This window comes from Camellia sinensis, chromosome 11 (genome assembly GCF_055761805.1).
Source record: "Camellia sinensis isolate YWXY chromosome 11, ASM5576180v1, whole genome shotgun sequence".
Taxonomy (NCBI): domain Eukaryota; kingdom Viridiplantae; phylum Streptophyta; class Magnoliopsida; order Ericales; family Theaceae; genus Camellia; species Camellia sinensis.
This window is the reverse complement of record NC_138971.1, coordinates 162,037,039-162,048,089: the sequence shown is the minus strand read 5'-3', so window position 1 is coordinate 162,048,089 and position 11,051 is coordinate 162,037,039. Positions and strand designations below refer to the sequence as shown.

At 45.1% G+C, this 11,051-nt stretch overlaps 1 protein-coding gene across 1 annotated transcript; it reads left to right on the top strand.

Moving 5' to 3' along the window:
- Window positions 1–6,815: 6,815 nt before the first annotated feature.
- On the top strand, window positions 6,816–7,982 carry LOC145802829 (uncharacterized). The gene is made up of 3 exons (XM_082895620.1): window positions 6,816–7,261; window positions 7,353–7,757; window positions 7,863–7,982. The coding sequence occupies exons 1-3, from the start codon at window positions 6,824–6,826 to the stop codon at window positions 7,980–7,982; spliced, it is 963 nt and encodes a 320-aa protein (XP_082751746.1). The 5' UTR covers window positions 6,816–6,823.
- Window positions 7,983–11,051: the final 3,069 nt, after the last annotated feature.

Genomic DNA, 11,051 nt, shown 5'->3' with positions numbered 1-11,051 from the left:
CCCCAGCAACCCCTCTGCCTTTTATTGTCCCCCTGAATGGGCCAAAGGCCGTCGGATACTCCCGTACCAAGGTTTGGCCTAACAACAAGGCCAACCACAGAAGGTTTAGAGGCTCAAAGACAAGGCGTTCAGCTGAGACCTTCGGGCACTCAAAACTAGCACAAACATGCGCAATCATCGAATACATAGACGATGATGTTTGAGTCTTAAGGTCTGTCAAAAATGGGGTGTCTACACTTGGCTAGAGCAACATTTTCACCGGTGGAAATCGATTTTCGGCAACGTTGAATTTTGGAGGTTTCATCTCATTTCTTCTTCAAAACTTGAGGTAGGGATTTTCTAAACTCTAATATGATTTTTAGCTTAGTTATTTGCTATTGTGTATAGATGATGAGATTTGGTTGTGGTTTGGACAAATCTAAGATATGGGTGTGAAATGAAAAGAGGGATTTTTGATGTATGAGAGATAAATGAGTATGGGGTTTGAATATAAGATCTTGGTGTACCAAAGTAGTTCATTTTGGGTGTTTGGGTCAATATTGGAAAAAGGGGGATTTTTACCCTAACTTGTTAAAATGATTATTTTGTATAGATAATTAGAATTAATATTGAATATGTTAAATTGGATGGTTATTGATGTAGACGGTGGATGTGGAGGATGTGAGGAGAGAGGTGGCGATTATGAAGCATTCGCCGAAAGATTCGAGTATTGTGAGCTTGAAGGAGGCTTGTAAGGATGATAATGCAGTTCATTTAGTGATGTTGGTTTGTGTGTCGTTCATCATCTCAGTTCCTCCTATGTGAATGCCAATCAGTCAATAGAAAGAACCCTAGATCAAAGACTTCCCTTGCAGGTCACGCGATGTATGTGCGTGGATGGAGGCAAAAGGATGGCCTGGGGCAGTGTATTGTAGCATGTGTGATAATTGGCAAATGTTCTAAAGCAGACCACGTGGTGCCCAAGCCTTTTCACATTCAAGCAGTATGTGAAAGTCGACTAAGGGTAGGTGTATGGAGGTGAGACGGCCACATCACAAGGATGGTGCACACAAGGCCTCATTTTGGTTCACTAGTATTGGGCTGGGTGGTGAAGTTCAGTGGACTTTTCGCAATCACATGAGGCCCTAGGTAGAATGGTCTAGGTAGGAGGACCATAGGGGTGTTAGTAACGAAAATGTCCCAACAACTTGGACATGAACCTTAATTTATGAATTTATTTCTTCTTTGGAAGATCTTCAGGGGCCAATTTTTGGAGATGCCTTTGTGGAAAAATGAGAGTTCTTATATAGAGGATGACACCTCAAGCAAGGAGTTAATGACACTATGGAAGTGGTATCTCCTTTAACCCATGTTCTGGAGACTAAAATAAAGAGCATGGCGAGAGCAACATTTTGACCGGTGGAAATCAATTTTCAGCAACGTCGAATTTTGGAGGTTTCATCTCATTTCTTCTTCAAATCTTGAGGTAGGGATTTTCTACACTCTAATATGGTTTTTAGCTTAGTTATTTGCTATTGTGTATAGATGATGATATTTGGTTGTGGTTTGGACAAATCTAAGATTTGGGTGTGAAATGAAAAGAGGGGTTTTTGATGTATGAGAGATAAATGAGTATGTAGTTAAAATATAAGATCTTGGTGTACCAAAATAGTTGATTTTGGGTGTTTGGGTCAATATTGAAAAAAGGGAGATTTTTTCCCTAACTTGATAAAATGATTATTTTGTATAAATAATTAGAATTAATATTGAATATGTTAAATTGGATGATTATTGATATAGGTGGTGAAATTGGATATGTATTATTTCACACATTTGGAAGTTTTAAATAATTATTTATCTTAAGATTTAATATATGTCTATAGATAAATGTATTGGGCTATCGGTGGAGGATAGTCATGATTGTTGTAGAAATCGTATGAGGATTAGGCAATTTAATGCTAATATATTGTTGGTTGTCATTAAATATGATCGTGCTATAAATACATTGTATATGTATGTTTATTGGGAAGAGATAGGGGATATACTCCATATGTGATTATATTTATAAATACATTGTATATGTATGTTCATTGAGAGGAGATAGGAGATGTACTCCATATATGATTATGTTTATAAATACATTGCACATGTATATTTGTTTGGGAGGAGAAAGGAGATGGACTCCATCTAAAGCAAGTTGGTCGGAGTGTCCTGGGTGAAAGACCCGAAATTTTATATATAAATGAGTGCCGATTCATTCAGACGAAATATTCATAAAATGGCAAAGTTTAAAGTGTTAATGTGTGTTTTGCATAAATGGAAAATCATTGAGTTGTAGTCTCATTTTGGTTGTTGAAAGATGATGAATTTAACTCATGAATTGAGTAGTATATATGAACTGGAAATGAATTGAAGGAAAAGAGAATAAGATTGGTCTTAGTGGCATATGAATATGCGGGCTTGTGGATGCTTCCATATCGGTATTGTTTATGTACGTGGTATTTATACCTTTGCTAAACCTCATAAATTGTGTTAGGTTATTTCTACTGGGCTGTTGGCTCACCCTATACGGGAATATCATTTTCAGGTGTAGGTGAAACGTTTCCTCCAAGGCAATAGCATGGGTGGACTTTCGGGAAGTAAGGGCTTCTTATTTATGCCTTATGCCTTATGTGTGTATGTTTGTTATTTGTAAAGCCGAGGACTTAAGATGTAATGAGCGAGACTCAATTTTTGTAACCAAGCAATGACTTGGAAATGTGTAAGCTTACAGGGCATTTAACTGGTTGTGTGATAGTGAACTCTGACCGCATATGAGTTATCTTTATTGTATTATTTTAGGGGCGTTACAAGATACGAAAATCTATTGTGAATCAAATCTTTGAGTATGGTTAAACATATTACAACAGAACTATAGACCCCTAAAAAACAAAACCCCCACAACCTTCACTCAATTGTGATTGGTCCAAAAAGGAAAAGAAAAAATAAAAACACATGATTGGTCCACATCATTTTGAAGGTCATGAGGGTCCCCAACTTTGGGAGTCCCAAGCATTTTTTAACATAGTATTTTCAATAAAGTCGCAAACCAAAAAAAATAAAAAAATAAAAAATAAATTCATTTTGCTTATTATTATTATTTTTACTATGAAATTGAGTTTTATTTTAGTATGTTATAATTTAAGATAAATTACACTAACTTCTCCTAAGATTTTTGACAATTATAAGGATCTTTCCTGTGGTTTCAATAATTATACTAACCTCCCTTATTTTTGAAACTATCATCAAGATTCTCCCATTGTTAAGCTATTTAACAGAATTTGCTAATGTCATACCAAAAGTGACGAAATTGCACATTAATTACTTTTTCTATTCAAATAAGAAATTTTACTCACATCTCCTGAGGTTTTGCATATACATTATAAAAAATCCATACATATTTTTCCCGATAATTTACATTACTTATTTATTCATATTTAAAAAAATTATTATTTTATCTTTTCTCAATCATATATCATTCTCAAATTTTCATTTTTATCTTTGAGTCATTAAATTTTTAGTTGATGCATATTTAAAAAAACATATGTTGATATTTCTCACACGATTAAAAAAAATTTAAAAATAAAAATAGAAGTAAAAAAAAATTAATCGCCGCACAATAAATTAAAATTAATTAATAGGGAATGAAAGATCAAGAAATCACTTGAGAATAATAAACAATTCAAACAATTTATCATTTCTTATACCTAAAATTAAAATTAATCTTTACTTGAATGGAAAAATTATGTGAGAATAATAAAATACTGAATTAATTTGTTATGTATGTGTGAGGAGTGGTTCTTCAATATTATTTCATCCCAAACAGACCTTTCTTTAATCCTCGCTCTAATATCTAAAATAGGAAATATTTTGGTCAGGGATGCCGGAATTAACACTCCGACGGTTAAATTAGCAGGTTGTGTATGAGAGGGAATGAGTATGATATTTTTAAGGCAAAGTTCAATTAGTTCCTAGTGCATACATTTTCCCTTGCATGTACCTTCTGTATAAAGTCCTCTGGTGTAGATGGTACAGATATTTTCTACATAATTTGACCTATTTGTCATCATCATTTGAATGTTAGAACCCAAGTTCCTATTATATCTTTGGAAAGGGACAGTCTGGGCTCACTTTGGTACTTGGCTTAATTGTTTGCCGATTCTGCCTAATCCACTTACTCGGTACATCATTTAGCATGCTCGGCACTTCATCTTCTCAACAATTCAATGGGCAATATTCAATTTGGGCCTGTACGGGGAGCAAATATTCCGGCGTGCCCGTATTCCTTTCTTCCGAGCTCCGTCGATATCCGATCACCTGCGAGCAAATAACGGTGAGCTACCCGGCGGTGTGTGGCCGGAAACACCCTCCGACGGTCAAATTAGCACACACCTTAGAGGGAATAGAGAGAAGGGAGAGAGTGTTTGAGTGTAAGAAATTCCTTACAGAGTGTTCGTGTATCCCGTATGGGGGGCGCAGACAGGCTTATATACCTTCTGTGCCCCATATCCACTCCCTGTCATCTCCTGACACGTGGCTCTGCTATCCCATCTGTCAGCTTAAACCATGCCGTTCATCACCTGCTCTCAACTGCCTGCCAGCATAGCTGGAGCTCGGCAGCCGGGCTGCCCTACCTCGGTCATACCATGCTTCACACCTTAAGCGCCCGACCGGATAACCGAATGAAGGACCGGGCTAGGTGGCATCTCGGCAAAGCTTAGCCCGGGATCCTTCTTTGGTCGGTCTTCTCGCTGGTCAGTCAACTACCTCGGCCGACCGCGCCTTTCAGAGCGCCGGCCTCTCGGTCTGTCTGATCTCGTCAATCCTTGGACCGAGCATCCTGGTCTGACCGGTCACTTCCTGGGCGAGCACCTTCTGCACGGTTCGGGGCAGCACATAGTCCAAACTCTGCCCGGCCCAAGTTCTGGTAGCCCATCTCCGGGTGAACAGTCGATCATCTCGGCCCACTGCTCTGCTGGGCCCCCAACCTGTTCGGTTTATACCTCGGCCCAACGCCGGAGCATAAATCACCCTCTCAATTGCCCCTTAATTCCGTCCGCGGAAGCGTGACTGGGATTATTCACCTCGTCCGAGATAACGTTTATCTGGTCGTCAAAATGCCAAGCTTCGACCGAGCTAGTTGACGCAATTGTCCGCAGATTTGACCGGTTATATTCCTCGGCTGACCTTTTCTCGTTGAAAGTAGCTCGGTTGGCTCTTCGTCTTTTCAACCCGTCGCTTCGGTCCTGCCAAAGCCATAAATGGTGACACGTGGCGGTCTGCCATTGGTCATCGGGCAGCCAACCCGCCGTTTTTGCCAGAATTTGAATTTGGGCGGTCTCTAACGCCTATACAAACTTGCCCCCCCAGTTCCATTTTTCCTCTACTGCTGCATCCATCTCTGTCGATTCTCAGACCCAAGCTCGACTGCCATCCTGCCGTTCTTCGTGTTTGGGAAGAACACCTTCGGCCCTTCACAGGTAAGATGTCCAATCTCTCTTATGTTGCTATTTACTCTTATTTTGCACACATTAGGACCCGAAAACATAGCTTTTAGGGCTTAGACCATAGAAAACATTCTAAACCTCCCAATGTTCTTGGTGTTCTTCGTCTTCCTGAAGAACGTCGAAGAACTGGGGTGAACCGGGCTCTGGACCTTTTTTTTGATCCAAGAAGCCAGCCGAACCGGGCAAACAACGTGTTTGCTCTAACCGGGGCAAAAACCGAGATAATCAAAGGACTTGGTCGCTCAACCGGGCTAACATCAGGTCTGCTTGGGCGACCGAGCTCCTTAATCAAATAACCGAGGTAGTTTGGCCCCCTTACCGACCGAGCTGAAGTCTAGCTCCCTTTACGAAACCACACACTTACACTTGCCATCCTTTTCCTGCAGAGTCCAAGGGGACCCCTGTCATTCCTGAACCTCTCAGGACCGAGCTGCAGCAATTTATCACCGTGCCCAACCCGTCAACCGGGCTATAGTAAGTCGGCCACAAATGGGGAAGTTCCGCTTCCTTGTGGATACTCCGGCCGCGCTAGCCGCTTTCAGAGAGGACTACGGCGTCCCGGCCGATGTCCATCTTGAGCTGGCCGAAGAAGAGACCACGCCTTGGGGTAGGGAGGAATGCCCCTTCACCGTGCTGTCCATTGTCGAAGGGGGCCTTCGTTTCCCTCTCAACCCACTGATTACCGAGTTCTTACGCCGTACCGGGCTAGCGCCAACCCAAGTGTCCACCAACACTTATAGAATAATCAACGGCGTACATGAATTGAACCAACGGCTAGGCACCAACTTAGGCCTAGCCGAGATATTGAGGCAATACACAATGGGCCACACCGGTGACGGCCTAGCTTACTATTTAAAAATAAGACCGGGCAAGGAAAAAATCGTAACCGGCATCCCGGACAAAGATATGCACGATGATGATTTCTTCTGGGTGTCCGGCAACTACGAAACAGCCGAGGTGCCGGGCTGGTTCATAAGCAAGGACTTCGGTTCTTCATGTAAGCCACTCAAATTTGCACGGTTAACTTTATTCTTTTAGTTTTATTAACCGGTTTCCCTGTTTCTTTTGCAGCCATCCAAGCCTTGCAAGCCAACTACCAATTCCCCAACGTCGAGGCAATTCGGGCCGTGCTTAGGTACCGTCACCGAGACTGCAACGAACTGCTCGGCTACACACCCACCTACAGATATTCTGCACCGCGCCGGAGTAGAGTAACTGACTTCCTCAGGGATCCTTCGCCACCTCCAGATCCAACCCTACCAGACGTCCCATTAATCCGGTTAACCGACGAGCAAGAAATGGCCAAAAGATCTCGGATCAAAAACCTCCTAACCGCGACCTCAGCCGAGATTCCGAGCGTCACCACCCGTTCCCCGGCTGCCGGTCAATCGAGTGCTGCCGTTATAGCCCTTGCTTCTCCAGCTCCAGCTGCCGTGCAATCTGCCAGAGAAGCGCGCCGGGCTGGAAAAAGACCAAGGGCAGATCCCTCCGCCGAGCTCGTCACCGAGCTGACAACCGAGCATCCTGCTGAAACTCCTGCTCCCGTGCCCGCTTGGCGTCCTCAGCTGAAGCACCGGGGACAGGACATCCCGGCGACTGCATCGATCAAGGCAGACAAAGAACATTTGCTTGCCTTCGATCTCTCCAAAGCATTTCTCCTACCGGGCGACGTGGTAGGCAGTGACCACGTCCCTGACACCCGGCTGGTAAAATCTTCTGTGAAGTCGATGGCCAGGGTAAGTCGGCGTTCTTTTTAACATTTCACAAGTGTTTGCTCGGTTCTTCTTGCTCGGTCCCCTTTCTGATGTACTATGCTTCTTTGTGCAGGCCATTCAAAAACAACATTTGGTCCTAGAGCGCATCCACCGGCTTAGGCAGAAAGCCAACGACACTGCGAGCCATGTTGAAAGCCTCCAAGCCGAGCTCGGCCGGGCTAAAGCTTCTCTCGAAATGGCCAACCATGACAATAATAGACTGCTCGGTCAGCTGGGCGCAGCCGAGAAAAAACAAAGTGAGCTTCAGGCCGAGGTTGACGCTTTGAAGAAGGCGAAGAAGAAGGCTTGCCGGGCTGCCAACAAGGCCGGGTTCAACGAGGCCGAGGAGAGCTATAAGAAGCAGGTGTTTGCAACACAAGACATCTACTTCAAGGCCGGTTGGAAGTCTGCCTATGAACACCTCGGCCAGGGCTCTGACACCGACGTTTTTGCCAATCCTCCCAAAGCTTCACTACCGGTCTACCTCGTGCCATATGCAAATGATGTATTTACTGCGCTTCAAGTGGAGGCCGAGGAAGGACTTGAAGATGGAGAGGATGACACAGATTCTGAGGAAGAAGAGGCCAAGGTGCCTGAACAGCCCGGCAACGATGAGCCCGGCGCTCAAGAAGCAAGCCAAGCTGTTGACCTTGATGCTGATGCTGCCGAGGATGAGTTCGCCAATCTTTCCCCCTTAGTTTAGGTTTCTTTTCTTTGTATTTTTGCTTTCGATACACTTGATGTAACCGGGCTTTGTCCCCTCCTTTTGTAATGAATTTCTTTACCAATGAAAAATTTTGAATTTTCGCCAAGTGTTTGCCCGGTAGTAATTAATTCCGTCTTCAGCAAACTATCTCGGTACGACTTATCATTTGAACACTTGGTCGACCGGAGTCCATAACATGGTCGACGCAGTTGAGCATAACAAAACAAATTCACGCACCGAAATATCCATCTCGGTTGTTGCTAAGTTTGGACAAGATACCATGTTGGACAAGACGCCAACTCTTCCAACCGGAGTACTTCATCACGGTTGGGAATCCCAAGTTGGACAGAACACCAACTCTTCCAACCGGAGTACTTCATCTCGGTTGGGAATCCAAAGTTGGATAAAACACTAACTCTTCCAACCGGAATACATCATCTCGGTTGGGATCCTAAGTTGGACAAAACACCAACTCTTCCAACCGGAGCAAATCATCTCGGTTGGGGATCCTAAGTTGGACAAAACACCAACTCCTCCAACCGGAGCAAATCATCTCGGTTGGGGATCCTAAGTTGGACAAAACACCAACTCTTCCAACCGGAGCAAATCATCTCGGTTGGGGATCCTAAGTTGGACAAAACACCAACTCTTCCAACCGGAGCAAATCATCTCGGTTGGGGATCCTAAGTTGGACAAAACACCAACTCTTCCAACCGGAGCAAATCATCTCGGTTGGGGATCCTAAGTTGGACAAAACACCAACTCCTCCAACCGGAGCAAATCATCTCGGTTGGGGATCCTAAGTTGGACAAAACACCAACTCTTCCAACCGGAGCAAACCATCTCGGTTGGGGATCCTAAGTTGGACAAAACACCAACTCTTCCAACCGGAGCAAATCATCTCGGTTGGGGATCCTAAGTTGGACAAAACACCAACTCTTCCAACCGGAGCAAATCATCTCGGTTTTAAACATTAAAAGAACAATCCGAGTGCTAATGCAAAATGACTTCTATAATTTGACAAAAAGAATTACATTCTGCTTTGCAAGCCAAAAAATTGCTTTACAAAAAAGAGGAAAGTAAAAAGCTTAAAAATAATACAATTTCAAGTTGGCCGCATTCCATGGCCGGGGTATGGCTCTTCCCTCTAGATCCTCCAAGTGGTAAGCCCCCTTGCCCGCCAGACCAGTGATCTTGTAAGGTCCTTCCCAATTTGCCCCTAGTTTGCCTTCTCCTGGCACCAGGGTGTTGCCCATAATTTTCCTCAAAACCCAATCCCCAACTTTGAACGGTCTGGGGTGCACTGTCTTGTTATACTTCTTGGAGAGCTCTTGTTGGTAAGCGGCAACATGGATGAGGGCTTTCTCCCGGCGCTCTTCCGCTAAGTCCAACTCCAAGGCAATAGCCTCGGCATTTAGCTCGGGCTCAAAACTCTCAGTTCTGAGGGTGGGCATTTCAACTTCCAAGGGTATGACCGCCTCCATGCCATAAGCCAAAGCAAATGGAGTTTCCCCGGTCGAACGTCGCGGGGTTGTTCGATATGCCCAAAGGACGCTCGGTAATTCTTCAGCCCACTTGCCCTTAGCCTTTTCCAACCGTTTCTTCAACCCATCCAGTATAGTCTTGTTTGATGCTTCGGCTTGACCATTGGACTGCGGGTAGGCCGGGGTGGAGTTGTAGAATTCTATCTTTAGATCTTCACAGAATCCTCTGAATAGGCGACCGTCAAACTGGGTACCGTTGTCAGAGATCAAAATCTTGGGGACGCCAAACCGCGTGACAATGTTCTGCCAGACAAATCGCTTCACGTCTTTTTCTTTGATGGTTGCCAAGGGCTCAGCTTCAACCCACTTTGTGAAGTAATCTGTGGCCGCGATGAAGAATTTCCGGTTGCCCGGTGCTGTTGGCAACGGTCCCACTATATCTAGCCCCCACATGGCGAAAGGCCAAGGACTGGTGAGGGGAAGAAGTTCCCTGGCAGGCTGGTGGATCTGATGAGCGAATTTTTGGCATTTCTCGCACTTGCGGACATATTTTTGGGCGTCGGCCTGCATGCACGGCCACCAGTATCCCTGCGAAATAGCTCGGTAAGCCAAGGACCGTCCCCCGACGTGGCTGCCACAACTGCCTTCATGAATTTCAAACAAGAAGGCCTCCACACTGTTCGGGTGCACGCACTTGAGATAAGGACCGGTGAAGGACTTCTTATACAACGCGCCTGATGGAGAGAGCCAAAACCGCTCGGACTTCACCCGGATTTTGTGTGCTTCTTTCTTGTCCGCTGGAAGAGTCCGGTCTCTGAGGAACGAGATCAATGGGTCCATCCATGAAGGACCTAGCTCGGCGCAGAGTACATCCGTCTGCCCGGCGTTTTCAATGCTTGGCCGCGGAAGAAAGTCAATCAACAGGGGGTTTGGAGATGTGCTATCTACCATGGAAGCGAGGCCGGTGAGTTCATCAGCCCGGCTGTTTTCTTCCCGGCCAATTTGCTGGACTCTGATTGCCTCAAACTGCTTGATATGGTCCCTGACCAGAGCTTGGTACTTCGCCATCCTGTCGTCCTTCGCTTCATAAATCCCGGAAACTTGATTAACCACAAGCTGGGAATCACTATATACCAGAAGCTCGGCAGCCTTCATTTGGATTGCGCTCTTAAGCCCAGCAAGAAGCGCCTCGTACTCAGCCTCGTTGTTAGATGCCGGGAAGCCGAGTGTGATAGAATGCTCTATGGTTAGGCCGTCCGGGGATATAAGAACAATACCTAGGCCGGCACCATGGCGGTTGGACGCTCCATCAACAAAAAGCTTCCACATGTCCCCCACGAAAAGCTTCCAGCAGTCAGATGGGTCCTGAGAGTTGCGAAGGGCAATGGGATCACAACTGCTCGGCTGTGCGGTGTCAAGTTTGGTGTTGACCGGTTCAAAGTCAGTGCCCCTTGGTGATTCGACACCGGACTCAGCAAGTTGATCCGTAATGCCCAAGTCCGTAGGCGAAACACCAGGTTGCGGTGTGAAGCCGGCCGCAGGTTCTGAGCTGCCTGGAACCATTCCTTCCCCCCTTGAGGAT